This window comes from Protomyctophum parallelum (assembly GCF_964188405.1).
Source record: "Protomyctophum parallelum genome assembly, chromosome: 1".
NCBI lineage: Eukaryota > Metazoa > Chordata > Actinopteri > Myctophiformes > Myctophidae > Protomyctophum > Protomyctophum parallelum.
In genome coordinates this window covers 70,348,506-70,368,870 of record NC_139697.1, presented here as the reverse complement: position 1 = coordinate 70,368,870, position 20,365 = coordinate 70,348,506, and the positions used below count along the sequence as shown (strand labels likewise).

Here is a 20,365-nt window from a genome sequence, read left to right as displayed (position 1 = left end):
TATTTCCGCAATTGTTTAAATAGGGCTTGCACTCTAATGTCTAACTCTAATGTCTAATTATTATACTTCAATGACTGGGGGTCTAATACTTGGTCCCTATCTTTTTCCCCTCTACACAAAATCTCTTCCCATGTTTTGGCCAAATGTTCACCTATTTTGTGGGGAAAAAACCTAAATAAAATTACAATGGGAAGTATGATACACATAGTACATGCTGTAATGCCCTTGAGGCCATGCCTATGTGGGACAAACTAGCAGAGCCATAAACAATAAACACCCATATCAGTGAACACTGATCCAACTTCAGTACAACAATAACAAATCCTGAACGCCCAGTGGCCATACACTGTATACAGTATATGCTTCAATAAAATAGGCCATTCTGGTACGTCATTACTTGCGCAAGCAGAGCGTGCAAGTACTGCGATCGACTGTATGTATGTATGTATGTATGTATGTATGCATGTATGTATGTATGTCGGTGTCCTCCAACAGCCAATAAGGGACCACCATTCTTGGTGACGTAATTAAGGTACGTTTCAAGGTTGGTATAAGGTCAATAATGGGTCTAAAGGATCTAGGACTCAGAGCAGCAGTCATACAGCAGCAGAGATTTGCCGACAATGAATGGAGAATTCAGGTCAAATGTCCGCTAAATCCTGTCCCCAAACGTCTCAATATTTGCCATTAACAATGAACGGAGAAATTACGTCAGAATTCCGCTAAATATGACGTAAATTAAACATCAAATACTGTACCATTGACATTGAAGGGAAAATGTACGTCATAATTATGTAAACGAGCAAATAAGCTATATAACCAATAACAGGCATTCTGATTGGCCATGCAGTATGAGATGATACATGATGATAAGAGCTGACAATTCACCTAAATAATGAGTAAATTATACATCAAAACATTAAACGCCATTGACATTGAAGGGAAAACTTACTGTACGTCATATGTAAACAAGCAAATCGGCTAACCAATTGGGATGGAGTTGGCGTTGGTGGGAGCGCTTGGCCAATAAGGGACCACCTTATGTACCTTACAATGTCCGTACGATGGCAAGAGCGCCCCTCATTTCACACTGGTGTGATTTTTTTGTATTACTTGAATTGATTGTGTCACCAACATGATGAACTCACTGCTCACTGTTTCCACAAAGACAAAGTGCAACCTGTCTGGGCAAATGTTTTATTTATTGTGGTATCAGCCTCTAAAATATAGGCTAATAAAATAAAACGTGTACAGCTATAGCCAGCTATAGTCTTCTCATCTTAAAAAAAACGACTTTAGCTGATAAGAATTCTTATCAGCATTTAATATAAAATAAATATCAAATAAATATCATATATTTAGTAATTGATGAAGTGTCCAAAGTTAATGAGGTCTTCCAGCCTATCGGTAGCCTATAGTCAACAGTATGTGTTCAATAATTGATATAGGCTATACTTATTATATAGACATTTCACAATGTCTATGTCAGACTCAATTCAACAGCGCATCCGGATGCTCTTGGCACAATGATGCTGCACATTATAATCATCCCAGGCTAAATATTGACATATAAAATGCATCAGCACCAACAGTTACAGAGTCTATGGCGTATTTCGTGTTGAATTCCCCCTTGTGGAATTACTTTCAACAGAACTTGCGGGCGCGATGGATAATCTGAGTTCCCAGAAGTTTTCGCCAGCTCCCGCATTACAAACGGGAGGGGCGAGTCAACAGGAGTCGAGTCAGTCGACGCGACACATAATATGTGCACCAGTTAATATCTGCAGCTTGATGATGGTGAATGATATCATTTCAAACTAAGTTATACGGCTCACCTTCTCGTCTCCCAGATTCTGCAGAACCTCTTTGCCGCCAGCAGTTGTGATCTCAACGCCAGAAGCTTTCACCTGCTCCTGGCTGCTTGCATTCGGGGAGCTCATCCTCACCATCACCACCGTGCCACTTGACGGGCTGTCCTCTTCTTTGGCCGGGTCGCTGCGAGCGCTGCTCGGCGTGCGCGATCCCCGGCTCTGCTGCCCGACGCTCAGGGCATCGAAATCCAGGGTTTTATTCTCGTAGGCTCCCTCGACGCTGGAAAACATGCCGTCGTATTTGCGCCTGGGCACCTGGTCGGCGGTGCCGGGTCGGGCGAGGTAAACCGGAAAGTCATCACGGTCCGCGGCGGCGTCGCCCTGTCCCCTGTCCCAGTTCCGCCTGGTGCGTTCTGCCATTGTGGCGCTCTGGTGATGGTGTGACACAGAGAAGTATAGAGTCCTGAAAGTGCTCTGCCGTGTCTGTGTGGAATAGCCTGGAGCTGCGGGAGGGGGCAGCGGAGTTGAGTTCAGAACCAGAGGTGGCACTATAGACTAGAAGAGTCTAGACTTAGACAAGACAAGACAATAAGGCTATGCTGCGAGGCTTGCGAGCACACACACATGGCCCTGTATCGGTCCTCGATGGCAGTTTGTTATCACCTTTATTACAAATTAAACTGAACTCCTTAATTGATTAAAAACAAAACAACTTTCAGTTGCACATATAGGGCGTGGAGTTGAAGCCTATATGGGACTGAGCTCATGATTTGTGTTCATTTCAGACACGCGCAAACATATACGCACGTGCCGTATAGGCTACGCACTGCTCTTTCACATAAGCTATAGCCTATAGGCAAATACGGTTTTTTTCCCCCGCACACACTTAAGGAGTCATATCATTTGTGATCCATCTATATTTTAGTCATTTTGAAAATAGCCGCAATCGCTGGAGGCACGCCGGTCTTTGGCGCTGTCCTTTCAGCACCCCTTCAAAGGCGTTCGATACCGACACGCTTTCCGTAAAGTAGGCCCTATTTATTAACAGTTTGCAGAATTACAGTACATTTCAAGCTGCACAACTCAATACAAAAACTGTTAACTGTGGACGACAACACCCTAAAGCATTACACTCGTTTACAATAGGGACCGGTCCACCATTTTCAATTCATCAGAACATTTAGAGACGTATACAAAGATACACTTCTTTAGCCAAAAACAGGAAATAATCGTAAAAGGATCGGTAAAAAAAGGGGGGGGGGGAGACATATAAAGTGACGGGGAAAGGGGTGGGTGGGGGATTCAGATTTTACAGGGGCCTGCAGTTTCGTCTTGCAGCCGTCCTTATAGGTGCCCTTTGAGAGCGGTTTTGAAGGAGTCAAGGGGCCTGTTTGCAGACAACCGCGACACCCCGAGTGATTACTTAAGCACAAATGAGACAGGATGGTGGGTGTCAGCAGCTGAGTGGAAGACAGCTTTCTGACACACCGCTGAGTGCTGAGGGCAGCACAGCAAGGGATGCTATATAGACATTAACAAACAGACAGTGATGATGTAATGTAACTGGGCCTAAAGCCTACTATGCTGAAGTTAAGTAGGCCTATACAATTATTAGGTCCTTTGTACAGTATAGGCTGCCTACTTTGGGCATACTTGAGTATTTCCATTTCAGGCTTATATCTAAACACAATTATTAGACAGCATTACGTATTATAGGCTACAAAACATTAATCTGACTCTGCCAGACATAGCCCATGCCATAACTGATCAATTATAACTATTATTATAACTACCCAGAATTCAACTATACATTGAATTTGTATTCAGTGTAAAACGCTTGACCCAGTGGTCTGAAAATTGAGGCCTATTTGTCAAGAGTGTTATTTGGTTTCACCGTGAGGTGAAATACTTACTGGGAGTAACACTGCCAGTAACACCTTAAGTAACACCTGGCTGTTGAGACATCACAACTGTGTATGCGTGTGCAAGTGTGCGTGTGTGTGTCTGACATGAGGACAGTGACAGAGAAGGAGTCTCTCAAGGTCACTGCATGCACATTAAGATAAAACAATGTTCCACTGTCTCTGATGTCTCATCTTATCACTGAAATAAGGCTTGGCATGCTGTTCACTGTGCACTGTGACCAAACCAGACACTCATGCTTTATTTCCTGTTGTAACACAACTCCGGTCAGGAAACAAAGGTTCTATGTTGTTTTCAAATGACTATAGGCCTATTAAATAATTGTATTTATTTTTGAGGGGCACTATAGAACGCGTGGCTTTCCGAAATTACGTCATATGCCAGCCATGTCTATGGACGTTTTTCAGAGCCTAATTATACATTTCCAGTCCCAGGCAAAGACTGAGAAAGAATGAGTGCCGTGATTTTTGTACTTTTTCTGTTTTGCATGAGTTAACATTACTCTAATCTAATAGAACAGCAAGTGTGGTTATAATATTCAAATAATCTTCCCTGTGCATTTTTGGTTTCGTCCTGAAAGCTGAAAACCTTTGAGTCAAAAAGGCCCAATCTAAATAACACCATGCATTTTAGTGACATCATAACCCTAACCCCTCCCATATTATCATACAACAGCTGTGGGCGAGGCTTAAGTTCAGGTGGGTGGTGCTAAGTATGTGGCCAGTGGCGGAACAACATTGGGCCGGGCCGGGGTGTGAGACAGCACGACCGGGCCTCACCGAACATGACTCCCAACAGCACCCCCCCCCCCCCCCCCCCCCCCCCATCGGGGGAAAAAAAACATTTACGCTAACAGTTGCTGCAAATTTGAGCAGGCGTGCATGAGCGAGAGAGGAGTTGTGTGTGTGAAATAAATAGGCTACTACTCATCTTTGTGTTCTGTTTCACCTTTGCTGAGTGATCGCACACAGGGAAAAGCAACAAGAAGGGGTTTAGAATCGAAACAGTCCGTTGTGGAATCACACAGAGTGATTAGCCTACTAATGAGTGACAGGTCTTGCCACTTTTGTAGCCCTGGCTGGACCTCTTACAGCGACTCTCTCTCGGCAGCGCGGTAAATTAAATTCTCATCAGACAGACATGATATTTTGTTAAAGTGTAGGCTATTATAGGCTATATAGGCTCTGTATCTGGTTAATTCAAGATTCAAGATTCAAGATTGCTTTATTTGTCATTCTTTAATTCCAACTGCAGCAGCAGAACAAAACGAAATTGCGATGTGCTGAGTGCACGGGCCGCAGCAGCATGGGTCGCGCAGCTCGCGCTGCCACAAACTTCTCTTTACATCAGAGAAAAAAATAAAAAGAAGAAAGCGACCGGCGACTTCTTCAGAAGCAAGAGGAGTTAGTTAGTTAATTGTGGGAGCCTATGCAGGATTCGCGGGGGCCCGCTGGTTTTATCAGTCGTGAGTGACTGTGTAAAAAATCGTCCATCGATCATCTGACAGTCCGGGCCCTCAGGAGGTCCGGGCCGGGGTGTGACCACCCCCCTACACCCCCGGTAGCTCCGCCGCTGTATGTGGCCACATTAACATAATTTTAACACTTTCTGTACACCTTCCTCCTAGTATAATCATATATTATCTGATGATCATGTTTTTGGGGAGGGGAAAATCACGGCACTCTATATTTAATGTTTGTTTAGGGTAAATTGTGATGTAATTTGTAACACAAACATTGAAGACAAGGTGAGGACGCAAATTCTGATTGGCCGTAATGAGATGATGTATGATGATAAGATTGCCCCTCACTTCACGGGTGTGATTTATTTTATTATACAGTAGGGATAGGGAGGGTAGACAGTTCTTAACCCATTTTGACCTGGTAGGTAGGTAAAGTTAACTTAAGTTGTGGCAAATCTGCAAAACAAATGCTTACCACTAGCTTTCTTCACAGATGTGTTCATAAAGGTGTCTACTATCACAGAAAAAAATATTCCAAACTTTGTGACAGCTGCTGAAGGTTGGGGTACCATTATCAACCAATATAAGGCAAAGAAATCCAAATTGCATTATACTTTAAGTAGCATGTGACATTCTGAATCCATTGCAAGCATTCGTTTTGCACAAAAAAAACACTCCTTTGCTTAAAAATGCCCATAGCCGTCATCACAAATGTGATGAGGTCAATGTGATGACTCATTAGCCTGGTTAATAAACCAGACCGAATCAGCCGTTGGCAAAAAAAATTGTCTACCGGGGGATTACCCGCGGATCCGTGCGATATTAGTCTGGTTTATTAACCAGGCTAATGACTCATCACATTGACCTCATCACTGATGAGGTCACATAGTTTGTCATGTCACATGCTACTTAAAGTATAATGAAATTATTTGCCTTATATTGGTTGATAATGGTACCCCAACTTTCAGCAGCCATCACAAAGTTTCCCAAGGGAGTTTGGTTGGAACACATGTTTCTGTGATAGTAGCTAGACACCTTTATGAACACATCTGTTAAGAAAGCTAGAGGTAAGCATTTATTTTGCAGATTTGCCACAACTTAAGCTTTACCCAACTATGGGAACGATTCTACAAATGTCTTCTAAATCCTGACAGTTTTCTGAAAAACCCTGTTTCTGTATCAGTGACATTTTCATGTCAAGCACCGCCAGAATTATATGTAATTGGCCACAATCTGAAAGAAAATATATTCCAAATTTTCCACGACCTACAAGCTTGTAGCGCGGCACTCGGTGCCGCGCTATGAGCTTGAAGATCTGCTATTTTTCAATAGCTAAAGTATAACCTAATTCTTAGAACACCATCTTCACCCATGCAGCTGATGGCTGTGCAGATGCTTATGATGAGAACTCAGGTGGGAGTTGTTAAGTGGGTTAACTGTCTTGCTCAGAGACACTGTGTCTCACAGATATGTGCAGGCCAGGAGGCAAACCTATATGACCTTCTGAATCAAGAAGGGATTATTAATTTACTCACAGGTCCAAGCAGCAAAATTGTTAGTGCATGTTCCGCATAGACTGATTACCAAACAGCCTCTCTACGGGTTTACCATTAAATATTCAATATTTTATTGCCAAAAACAGCTTTAGAATTTGTTTTGGTGCTCATATATAACAACAAACATAATACATACCATAAATGTCCACACATTACAGTATTGCAAGTGACAAATTAAAGTGCATGGGCTTACAGTAGCTTACTGGTGAAGCATTTAGAAGTGTGCTGGAAGCGAGATGTCTTCTCGTAATACTGCAGTCAATCTTTTTTAGTCATACTATAATTTGAGGAACCATCCACGATTCCACTAACAAGAAAGTCAGTTGTTCAATCCCCCCGACAAGCAATATTGAAATCGACCACCCTATCCTGTACTGTTTGTAACAGTGTGTGCTACTGAATCCAACTCAACATGACATACTGTACTGTACCGTACCGTACTGTCTGACACATGTGGAAAGCGAGAAAAAGGAGGAGTGCCATTTAAGGTAGGGCAAGTGATATTCTATTTCTAATCACAGTACCTATTTATCAGCTTAAATGTTGGTGTTCCATGCAGTTCTGTCTGCGCATTTCTTTGTGTCATCCTCACTTCCCATTTCACTTCTTCATGCTGCATGAATTCTCTTTCCTTGTTGGAGTTTGAGAGCATGCAGGGGAGACCCATGTCACTGAGTGATCAATCACCAGATAGAGCTCTTTAACACTTATTTTAACAAAAGGGAAATAAATTACTTACATGCATCTTTTTTTTAAAGCCATTCCACAGCAGTATGGCGCTCACAACGATCCATCGACAGTCGTTCACTGATGGCAAGTCTGTCTTTTTTGTTGTTGCAGGAAATAAATTCAGGTAAATGTATTCAGGGGATAAAAGCTAGCTTTACTTCTCCAGTGACGGGATACAGGAACAACAAAGGTAAGCAGAGATACTCTCAGTACAAGAACAGATAATCAGACACAGACAAACCAGTTCACAGGGTTAAGCCCTGGGCTAACAGGCTAACAGGATACAGGTGGACACACTCAGCACAGGTTAACACATGACACAGACAAGGGGACGGATAGAGAAAGCAAGGGAGGGACACGTGATATGAAACAAAAGCACATGGTGGACCAAAACAATGAAGGCAGGACACAGCTGACAATCAGAATACTACTGGAAGGCAAAAGAAAATCTCTAGGAAATAACATTGCTGGAAGAGAAGGGTACTGTCCCAACCCTACATCAGGCTATACAGCAGTGATTCCTCTCAGCAGGGAGTGTTGGGTGGGTGGGGCTCCTCTATGGCAGGTGAGTCAGGAGAAAAAGGGGAGAAACCCCCCCCCCACCCCCCAGAGGAGACTTGTGTAATTTATTTAGTATAAGTTATATATATATATATTTTATAACTTTGTTTATTGGTTTTTTTCATAGAAGCATTATTGAAATACTGAGTTTGAAAAATAATAATTAACATTAACAGCTTCTCTTAAATAAACCCCACAAGTATGACATAAAAGAGTAAACACATTGAATTTTCACCCCAAAGAAAAAGGACAACAGAAAACAAGACAAACAAACCTTAAATACAAGATCAGTAAAAGTTGAAAAATAAAAGGCAGACAAAAACAGACAAAACAACAGTACACAACATCCTATATAAAAAAAATCATAGGTACATGATACATCCATAATCCAATCCAATACAATCCATACAATCCAATCACAGTATAAGCTACTTTTAAAACAAAAGTCCAGCAGACCTCACTCATCCCCAAGCAGAGACGGATTCAAATTCTGAATGAATTGAAAGAATGGGCCCCATATCCTCCCAAACCTATCGGAAGAACCATTCAAGGAGTGTCTAATCTTCTCCAGTTTTACACAGTACAAGGTGTCCCTAACCCAATGAGTGTGAGAAGGGGAAGTGGGCGATTTCCAGTTGGTCAGAATTAGTCTCCTAGCTAACAGAGTGACAAAGGCCAAAACATCCCTCTCTGGTTTAGAGAGCGACGGTATTGAGGGAAAAACACCAAACAGGGCCCCCAAAGGTGTGGGCTCCACTCTTTGCCCGACTATCTTTGATAAGGAATCAAAGATATCGGTTCAATATTTGTGTAGAGAAGGGCAGAGCCAGAACGTATGGATGAGGTCTGCGGGAGCCTGCCGACATCTATCACACTCAGGAGACACATATATATTCTAGACAACCTGGCCTTGGTGTAGTAGACACGTTGTAGTAATTTACATTGAATAAGAGCATGCCTCGCACAAATAGAGGACCCATGTACCCGATGTAGAATTGTATCCCAAACCTCCTCAGTTATCTCCTCTCCTATATCCACCTCCCAACGAGCCTTTAATGAATCCAAAGACTCTGGGCACAAACAAGTTATATTATTTGGTTAAAACGTTTTTTTGTGTGTGTAATGATTGGGAATCTGTATTTTCAGTCTGTTTGTTCAGTAACAGACTGTTTATTCAGTAACAGTCTCTTCAGGTCTTTAATAGGCTTAAAATACATGAATGTTTATGGATAATGCTGCTCAGGCAAAGCAAGAACTGTAAAAGATGTTGAAAGATGTATGGGTGATAATGGAAAGACTGAACAGTATTAAAAAAAAAGTTGGATTTTGGTCCCCCATGTCTAATTTCGGACTTCAAAAAAGCTGGATATTTGGTGCGTATGTCTGTCTATTTTCAGACACCACATGCTGAATATGCGACAGTGCTGAATATAGCACTGTCACAGATCTGTCACAGGTCCTTTGGATCACACGATGTCAGGCCAGTAAGAACAAAATCCCCGTCACATGAATGTGATTAAAGCATCAAGGTTTCAAGAGATGCCCTTATCTTTTTAACATTATTGCGACTGTAGGTCGCAGATTACTATGAAAACCTGCAAAACCTGTCAGTAACTCCGTCACACCACCATATATGGTCGTCAGTCCGCCACGCCTCATGATATGCTTCATACAGTACGTACGTACATACGTTCATATGGCCGTCTCCATATATGAAGATCACGACACTTCAAACCCTGGATAGCCATACATGGATAAGACTGGATTATCGCCTAGATCTGCATACTGTATGGAGCCGGCCAGCAACTCTACATCTGACCTCAAACAATTAGATCGCCATATATGGAGCTGACCTGTTCTGACATTCCATGTGTTGATCCTACCCCACCCGTCCTTCCTCTTCGAACTCATTCAAACTCTAGACGGGCCTGCCCCAAAGTTATTAGTGCAGCTGCGCCTGGCAGCCGGCGAAAACTAGAGTTCTCAACAGGCCTACCTGGGCCCTCATCAAACCCTGTACACTCAAGACACTGCCCCCACTGCCACCCTTAGATCTCCATATATGGAGCTGACCTGTTCTGACATTCCATATGTTGATCTGACCTCATGAAACCCTGTACACTCAAGGCACGCTCCATATATGGCTAGACCTCATCAAACCCTCTACACTCAAGTCACTGCCCACACTGCCACCCTTAGATCTCCATATATGGAGCTGACCTGTTCTGACATTCCATATGTTGATCTGACCATATCAAACCCTGTACACTTAAGACACGCTCCATATATGGCCAGTACAGAATTCATTCCATAATTATGTTGATCTGACCCCCCCACGTCAAATCGCCAGCGCTCGCCCAGCAGTCTGCTGTCACCTAGGATGCGTGCACGCGACCACAAGTCGTCTTACTGGTTGTATAACTGTACCTCTGTACTTTTTGCAAACTGGTAATTTAATCAATCAATCAATCAATCAATCAATCAATCAATTTGAGTTTAGTAGTTATTCATGTTTTGAGTTTTGTAGTTATTCATGTTTTGAGTTCTGAATTTAGTAATGAGAGGAGTTTTTGTATTTAGTAATGATATATTTTGTAGTTCGGCATCTGGTATCAGAGCAGCTACTGTACACACAGTTTGTGCACAAACCAGCATAAGCATAACACTGACTCATCTGGCAGTCAGTCAGAAACTTTATGCTATCTCACAGGATATTGCTCTCGCTTAATAAGCTTTTAGACCAACAATGATACTCAGTGCTGGAGAATGGAAGGATATTATCACCCATCCCATTATTAAAAATGGATGAAAGCGGAGGGGAAAATTAATGCCCCATATAAGACAAGGGGTCTTGGCTTGAGTGCATGTTCGTTCAGGCAGGATAACATGCTGCCAGGCAGGACACACTTTAACACATTCAGAACGGGAACCCCTTTTGGTGTGAGACTTATGTTATACTTTAGCTATTGAAAAATAGCAGATCTACAAGCTCATAGCTACGAGCTTGTAGATCTGCTATTTTTTTTAAATCATGAAAATGTGGTGCAAATCGTTTATTATATTATTTCACAGCGAACGCTTTTAACTAAAATCTTTGCTTCTGGGGGAGTCCCTGGAACAACATATTTTCAGATGGGGGTCAGCAGCCAATTACATATAATTTTTGGGGTCCTTGACATGAAATATTGAGCGCCACTGACATAGAAACATAGGTTTGAGACATTTTTAAGATTTCGACATCAGGCCTAATGGGTTAACACATTCACACCCAGCAACCTTCATGGATGTTGGCATGCAGGGCTGCAAGCCTTTAAATGCGTAAGTAGGTCGCAGCTCACTAGGCGTTTACTCAAATGCCAGGCGTCAAAAAGGCGTATGAATAATTGGCTGACAAAAAAAATCACACTTGTGTGAAGTGAGGGGCGCTCTTATCATCATACATCATCACATGTAAAAAACGCCCATATGAACATATACATTTGGCTTAACTAATCTCTGTGGGGAAGAAACCTCTTAACTCCATTTAATTTTTCAGGAAATGAAAATGATAGATTTTTCAGGAAATTAAGAAAACCAAAGCAATACTGCCTCATCAAAGTTGGTGTTGTGAGTTTATATATTGTCAAGTACTTGCATGAGAGGGGAAGCGGTGGTGGAGTTAGTTGCTTTAGCAGACAGTTTGAGGGTCCAATGGAGTTAAGAGGTTTTGTCCAAAGCGTTTTTTACTACTTTCCATTGGTTCAATATTTTTGAAACAACACGTAAAGGGTCTTCAATAGCACTGATTTATGCAAAAATCTAAAACCTCAAAAATGGAGTTAGGAGGTTTCCTCCCGACAGCAACGTTCAATACAGTCTATCATTGAAGGAGGTGAGTAAGTCACACAATGTATTGAATTAAATAATGTTTGTGTACATGACTGGACTCCAGCAAATGTGCATTTGATAATTTTGTACAAATAAAAAATAAATACGTTAGTTTAGAAAGCATATGTACTGTGGAGAACAATGAAGTGCATAGTAAACTCAGAGTGAAATAAACACTGAGGATTTGAGTGTGTGAGAGCAGGTCATTGATTAGGAGCTGCTGGCCAGAGCAGACAGAGCAGCTGCATCCGTTCTGTGGACAGTTTGGCTGCTGGCCGTCTGTTGCTCAAACAAGGTTAGAGAGACGGTAATGATGTAGCATGAATGAACGATTCACAGATATGCACAATCACACAGAGGGCCACACACACGCGTGGGCACGTGCACACACATGCATGCTACAGTACATGCACTCTCAGATCTTTGTTGTGCTGTACACACTGTATATGCAGCATGTATGTATACAGACGTGTGCTGAATATTCACTATGAATGAAGAGGGTTTTACATAGATCCAACATTACTTGTTGAAAATGTAATAATCTGCTTAATGCCTAAAAGTTTTTTTAGCACAAAGACTGCTGGTAAAGCCCCTACTTTATACAGCATGCATGCATGACGTGCCCCCTCCCAAAAATGGGATCATTTTGGCAATTTCCCCACCTGTGTTGTTATTTTGAAGGCGTTGGTCTGCAAGAGTCTATAACTGTGTGTGTGTGTGTGTGTGAGAGAGAGAGAGAGAGAGAGAGAGAGAGAGAGAGAGAGAGAGAGAGTGTGTGTGTGTGTCCGCAGCTAATCTTACAAACTGCTGGACAGATCAGCACCAAGGTTTGTGTGCACACATCGCTGCCAGTATAGGACACAGAAGTGCCTAGACTATTTACCTATAGAATTAATATTTAATAACATAAATGTTGTTATAATTGAAGTCAGGAGCCCTGAAACCTTGCCCACATTTGGTGTCATACGTCTTAGATATGTCATAGATGATGACGTCATAGAAGACGCCACACTCAGATGAGCCACATTGGAGCCTCATTGGTTTTTTTTATTTGTTTGGCCTAACTTATCTTAATTGCCTTTTGTTCAATACGACCGAGACACGCAAACGACTGTAAGAGCAAAAAAAAAAGAAGAAAAGCCATTAACCTCTCACAATTTGAGCATTGGACCTCCACAGGCACGTGCACACATAGACCTCAAAGGGGGCTTGAGCCCCTGCCCTTTTACCCGTCTGTAGAACACAACTGCCCTTTTACCAATCTGTAAAACACAACAGCCCTTTCCAGACCACGGAATGCAGCATTTACTATGGTGAAAGAAATGCAAATGCCGGAAGCACCATTCAGGAGAATTGCTCTTTTTCCTGAAATCTCCTGAACTTGAACGCAGCATTTTGCGTTGAACTAATTTGTTTCAAAATCTATGTCGCACACTGCATCTCCAGTAGATAAAGAGTGCTGGGTTGCGCCCCTAAATAGCTGATCTACAAGCTCTCAACGCCTCGCAGCGCGACGCGTTGTGAGCTTGTAGATCTGCTATTTTCGCTATTTTTTGTCAAAAAGTGCCCTCTTGCGGGGATTTCAGCCCCTGCCTCTCTAACACTCTCTGCACGTCCCTGGACCTCCACAAAGAGGGCAAGCCCACATTTCTGTAAACTCCTCAACGAGACAGTCGGGGGGAACGGAACGAACGTCCACTTACTCATTCTCTTCCTCAGTATCACTACTACTATTGTAAATGATGCGGCGGCTCAGGACCATCCAGTAGTCATCGTCCTCATCAACCTCATAAGAATCGCCCTCATCAAATTCAAAATCCTCTTCAAAGTCCTCTTCATAGTTCACATCATCATCATCATCATCATCAACTAAATTATCATCGGTATAACTACTGGACCCACTGGACTCGACGGAGACGTGATTGTCCTCATCAGGGATCACCGACACTTCCTCTGGTTTAGTGGCCTTCCTCTCCGAGACCAGGGTCTGGCGCCTGGCTCTCATGTCGATGCTGAGGTTCTCCACCATGTGTTCAATGCAGTTGTCCAGTGCCAGGCAGCGGGTCTGAGACAGGACCGTCTGACGGCAGATGGGGCACTCGTCGCTTCGCTTGCGCCACTCCCTGATGCAGTGCGTGCAGAAGCTGTGGGAACAGTTCAGGATGGCTGCCTCTATGAAGAGCTCTGTGCAAATGATGCACTGGAGTTCATTCTTCAGGACCTCCGTCACCTGGGTTGCTACTTCCACTTTCTGAGCTTGTGCTCTCTCCTTTGTCGTCTGCAGCTCCTTGTCTTTGGCCAGGAGAACCTCCTCGAAGCCTTGCTGAGAGAGGGCCCACTCTTCCATCATATTATTGTGCTCCTGCAAGGCGTCTTCGAGCAGTTCTTCCCGGTGTGTTTTCTCTGCCTCTATCTTTGTCCCCTGCCTCTCCAACGTCTCCACCGTGGTCCTGAGCATCTGCAGCAGCCTGAACTGCTCCTCTCTGAGCGGGTCAGCGCACGGCGGCTCTCCCTTCAGCGACGCTACCTGCCTCTGGGTGTCGTCGACCTGCTCCCGCAGCATCCGGACGTTTTGGCTGAACCTCTGCAACCTGTCCAAATCACAAGGATCGCCGGAGCCTTCCGAACTAATGTCTACTCCGTGGAGATGTACGCTTGAGCGTGAGATGTGTGGTCGTTTTGATCCATCCGGCCTCGGTTGGTGCTCCAGCACAGGGCCTGACTGGGCAGGTGAATGGTCTGGGCTGGAACGATGATAGTGCTTGGGTTCGGGTGAGGTGGAAGGCTCAGTTTCATCTGTAATGTAGTTGTATTTCCTTTTGCTCCTCAAACACCACACCTTCTCGTCACAGTTCTCGTCCCCTTCGGCCGCAGAAGAATCAGGCGCCTCGACGTACATTTTACATTACCAACTACAAACGAGAGACGGCTTATTGTTATAGAGTATATTTGCTATATTCAGTGAATTAAATACTATACTAACATTACGTTGTGATGTCATGCCACGCCTTTTAAAGTTGCTAATTTATGTAGCCTATTACCATAAGATCAGACACACACACACACACACACACACACACACACACACACACACACACACACACACACACACACACACACGCACACACACACACACACACACACACACACACAGAGAGACGGACAGATAACCGAGATTTTTGTTCCTGGACATCCGCCTGTCCAACCTACTTCCCCCTCTTCACAATACACCCTGGGGTCCTCGTCGACAGGGACGGCAAGTTTGAAGTTGTTGGCTGGATAGTGCTCGACTTATGCTGGGGACAGACAGACAAATAGACAGACAGACACAGAGATTCCATGCATTTAGATGCATTCTTTAATATTTGTCCTTGCAGGAATTCAATTAGCACCAAGCATATTATAGATAGGTTGATACCCATCGGGAATGCATTTCCCGTCAGTTATGCAATACCCATTACATTATACCCACCAGTGCCCTACCCGTTATCATACTTGAGGCCAGTCTATGACGTGTGCTATTCATTATATATGGGGATTTGTCTTGCCCCTCACTTCACACGAGTGTGATTTTTAAACTGATTTACAGCACAATTACTTTTGTCCGTGAAACACTTTCCTGGATGATTGCTGATGTGCATAAATAAGCCCCAATCACTCACCACGTCAGACAGTGTGTAACTTCACAGCCTCAGAGAGGGATGGATGTGTCAGTGATACTAGCTGCTGAAAGAGGAGTGGACAGATAGTGGAGCTCGTCTTTGGCAGACATCCTTTGGCATACAGCGCTGGTCCATGGGACATCTCTCCTACCTTTCCTTGTTTTTGTGTTCTGGAATTGGCAAAAACAACCAGGACTAAAGTGAAAAAGCAGACTTTATCCCGGATAAAATGACAAATCTCCTATGATGTCCTCTGAATCTCACGCAAACAAAAACCCCAACAGAATGAAAATCTTGGAAACGCCTCCAACATAACTGGTAGGTCTTATGATTCTCATAATGCATCAGTCCAACTCTCTCAATTAAGGGCCTCAACGCATAAACTGTAAAATGAATGTAGTCCTTGGAGAATGTCAAGTGGACCATGTGTGCAGAGCACATCAGATGCTGTAATAACCAAATAAGAGACCTGAATGAGCTCTCACCCTGAGCAGCAAACAGACACAATGGGACTATGACAGCAGGAACAAACAGAGTAGGCCTGTCACAATATTGCATACATTATTGGCTGATTGCAATTATCTCAGCTAATCACAATTGTTTCCCATAATAATCATTTCCATCCATCTGTATACACACAGCTGGATGAAATGAACAGAAATGTCATTAATCACAATTACTTGTATGACAAATTAATCAACAATGAACATAAATGTCATTAATCACAATTACTTGTTTGACAAATTAATCAACACAATTGTTCAACAGCAGAACAAAATGGTGGCTATGCAGTGAATGACTTATTGAAAACCTTGTGTAAATCGTTGTGTATAGGTTGGCTTAGTCATCTTATTTTTGTGTATAGGTTGGTGTAGTCAGCTTATTTAAGTAGACATGTCCCATGATTGTTTAGCTGAATTATTAGACTTGACAGTTCGTAGTGGTACTTATACTACTTGGTGGGATCGGATGCAACAATACATTATGGTGCTCAATTGGATTTAGGTCAGGGGGATGAGAGAGGGTAAGTCACTAGCAACAATGTCTTCATCATCTATATAGGAACTGTCTACACATCCTGGCCAATGGAGGCCAAGTATTGTTCTGCACCAGGAGACCCACTGCACCAGGAGACCCACTGAACCAGGAGACCCACTGCACCAGGAGACCCACTGCACCGGCATACAGTCTGTCAATACCTAACAGCACTGAGGGTACCGTTGGCTATGTCATGGAGGTCTGCATGTGCAACCCTCCACAGATATTATATGACTCACGACGAGACCCACCACCAGAATGGTTACACTGGATGATGTTACAGGCACTCCAGGCTCTTTCATGCCTGTCACATGAGCTCAGTGTGAACCTGCTCTCACCTGTGACGAGAACGGGGCACCTGCCAATTCTGGGTGTTCTGTGGTGAATGCCAGTCGAGCAGCACATGCTGGGCTGTGAGCACATGGACACTCACTACAGCACTGGTTCCCAAACACTGGGTCGGGACCCATTTGTGGGTCACGGACACATTTTTATGGATCCCATTTTTTTTGTTTCCTATACTCAAAAAGAGAATTACATGAATTAAATACAAAATAAAAATATTTTTTCAAAGTAATATCATGAATAAATAAAAGAAACATCTAAGATATTCCATAAATTAGAAAACTAATGTTTAAGAACTAGTGAAAATAGCCAATCTACAAGCTTGTAGAACAGCAATTTCTGTCTATTTTCACTAGTTTGGGTCACGTGTTGATGCACATTTGTCCACACAAAACGTAATGTAAATTGTATTAAGCCTAGGGCAATATGTAGGGGGTGTGTGACAATAACAATTATGGTTAATTATGGTTAAAAATCATTTTACATTGTATTTCACTCATTCTATTCAGGTGTGTAAAATATTTTTGATGACCCAAAATAATTTCGCGACCCCACCATCAGTGACCCGAGACCCCATGTGAGGTTCCGACCCCTACTTTGGGAACCAGACGATGAGACCTTGGTCTGACAGTTTGGCCAGAAACATACACACCAATAGCCTGTTGGAGTTCATTTTGTCAGGGTGTGGCAGTGCTCCTCCTCATTCCTCCTCACACAAAGAGGCAGATACCGGTCCTGCTGGGTTGCCAGGTTGGTGACCTCCTATACGGCATCAGTTTGCCTATGAATGAAGTGTGGGTAAAATTAATGAAGGTAGTGAATGGAGCCCAGAGGCCTAAAATGAACTACCTTCAATTATGCAACTCTGAGTTACACATAATATACCAAAAATACATGAAACAAACAACACTTTCGCATTCAAGATCAAAGGCAATGAACTTTTATTTTTTTTCAGCATTATTCCTTTTTTCTTTTGTTCATTTAATAATATACACGAAAGTAGGAGGGGGTTAAATTCTTATTGGAAGACAAAGGGTATAACGATAAAAAAAGAAGGGGGGAAATAAATCAATCCTCTGTGAAATAAAAACGATATAGATCACATTATAATATATCAACCGCCTGAAAAAATAACCGTTAAAAACGGAACATACAAATTGACGAGGGGGAAAAAAGCGCATTTAAGGCAATTAGCTATAGATTAGCTGAGTTTGCACAAAAATAGTCTCAATCATTCCCCTACATGAGATAAAGTGAGGGAGGGGCCATGTATAGCACTGTAGGTAGACAGATGTAATGAGATGCCAGAGGCTACCCTAGCCCATTCTGGGCGGGAACCCCTTTTGGTGTTTTAAAGCATTATGTTATGCTTTAGCTGTTGAAAAATAGCAGACCTACAAGCTCATAGCCGCACTACGAGCTTGTAGGTCTGCTATTTTTGAAAAATCGTGAAAATGTGGCGCAAATCTTTGAATATATATATTCTTTCAGAGTGAACTTTTAACTCAAATCTTTGCTTCTGGGGGGGTCCCTGGAACAACATATTTTCAGATGGGGGTCGGCAGCCAATTACTGTACATATACTTTTTTTTGGGGTCCTTGACATAGTTTGAGAACCACTGACATATAGAAACATAGGTTTTTCTGAAAACTGTCATGACCGAACTTGGGTCTAAATGGGCTAGACGAGTGAATGTTGCCAGGTTGGGGGAATGGATGGGGTGGAGGTAATGGATACACTATAGCTCAGGTGGTGCACTGGGAACAAGCAGGGCCAGGTAGTTAATATTGCAGGAGTCGGGGCGCAGTTAGTCAGCTTGGGGAGTGAGCAGAGAAGTCAGCGTGGGTATAGTGTTACGCTATAACTTTCCTCTATTTTCATTTGGAAAAGGGGGTGCATGGAGTCCTTCGTTAAAGGGCCGTACAGGAAAGAGGGGTCAAACCAATCACCCCACCAGTGTGTGTGTGTGTGTGTTTGGAGAAGGGGGGGTTCATAGCATTTAAAAAGTATTAGTAACAGTGAACTGTGGTTAGTAAAAAAGAATGGATGGGGAACTGGATAAGTTACATTGCACTGCTTTTTAAGTTACAGCATTCTTGTCGACGGTGGGGAGGGTTTGAGAAAACTGAGGTTCCATATAAATTCCATTGTCTTCCCGTGTATTTTAGCCATCCAACAGTCAGCTCTTGAAAATAACCACTGTCTCGTAAACCATACTATTGCTGTACTGAAAGTCACCTGACTTGGATTATTGATTGCTGAAGTAGACCTAATTAGATTTGAATTTGAACAGACTTTCAACTACTGACCAAGGTTGACCAAGAAGTTCAGTAGTTAGCATGGACATATTTACAGATTTGTCAATAGATTATCACATTAAATGTAAAAGGGGCAAGTGGAATATCAGTCAGACGAAAACCAACACCCTCTGCTGGTCAACCAGAGACACATCCTTTAGCAGTAGAAAATGGAGACAGGGCACAAAAGGGGAAGGAGAACTGGCAAATATTCCATATTCAACGTTCATATTCCAAATATTCTTCCTGTCACAATCTTTAAGGAAATAAAGTTCATCTCTGCAGCCGTCACCACAATAAAACCCGAGCAATTCATATACCTTTTCGAGTTAATTTATAAACTGCCAGAAACTGTTCGAGCTGCGGGAGAGAATAGAGAGGTGTAACTATTCACAGAAAGAAGAGAAAGAGTGACTACTGGAAATAACAGAGACACATGTACATATCAACAAATGTATATATATATATAATATACACAGCAGTACAGATTCAGGGACCTGCGTGGAGAGTCTTGGGTATGCAGCGACTGACTGTGGGAAGGGCAGAACTGTAACAAAATAAAACAGAAAAGAAGATGGAAAAATATAAAACCAGAGATTCAAGTTTATTCGGTCTGCTGGTTCTTTGAGGGGGAAAAAAACAAACAGACGCCAAGAGGTTGTTTCACAAGCCCTGGTGTGGTAATGGAGATCACGTGGGCTTGCCTTACAGCATGGGAATCCTGCGTGGAAAATCCTTTTCTTCTCCATATTCGTTTCTTTCTCTCTCTTTCTCTGTCTCTCTGCTCCCTCTTATCAGGCGGAGACTCGCGTTACACCCACAGTCGTCCCCCTACAGTTATAAGAGAGCCAAAAAGTCTTTGCACAAAAGTCTTTGCACAGAGGGCTCGCCTGTATAGAGCGAGCTGAGGCCAGCAGAGGAGTGTCCAGTTTGATCTGACTTGAGGCCAGTCAGTCTCCGTACTCAGAGGCCCAGAGTCTGCTTGCTGCATGTTGCGATTGAGAGGACCGTTCTGTCAGGTTTGGAAAGAAACGAACAGGAGAAAAGGAGAGGGTGCGTGGTTCAGTGAGGTCAAGGAGTGTCTGTTTGTTGAGCTGTCTGTCTGTCTGTCTG

General features: G+C 43.0%; 1 protein-coding gene across 1 annotated transcript; it reads right to left on the bottom strand.

Moving 5' to 3' along the window:
- Positions 1 to 13,608: 13,608 nt before the first annotated feature.
- LOC310854770 (E3 ubiquitin-protein ligase rnf8-like) lies at positions 13,609 to 14,808 on the bottom strand (the record flags this gene model as incomplete). Its single annotated transcript, XM_083759450.1, has 1 exon — positions 13,609 to 14,808. One exon carries the CDS (start codon positions 14,806 to 14,808, stop codon positions 13,609 to 13,611), a length of 1,200 nt encoding a protein of 399 aa, XP_083615576.1.
- Positions 14,809 to 20,365: the final 5,557 nt, after the last annotated feature.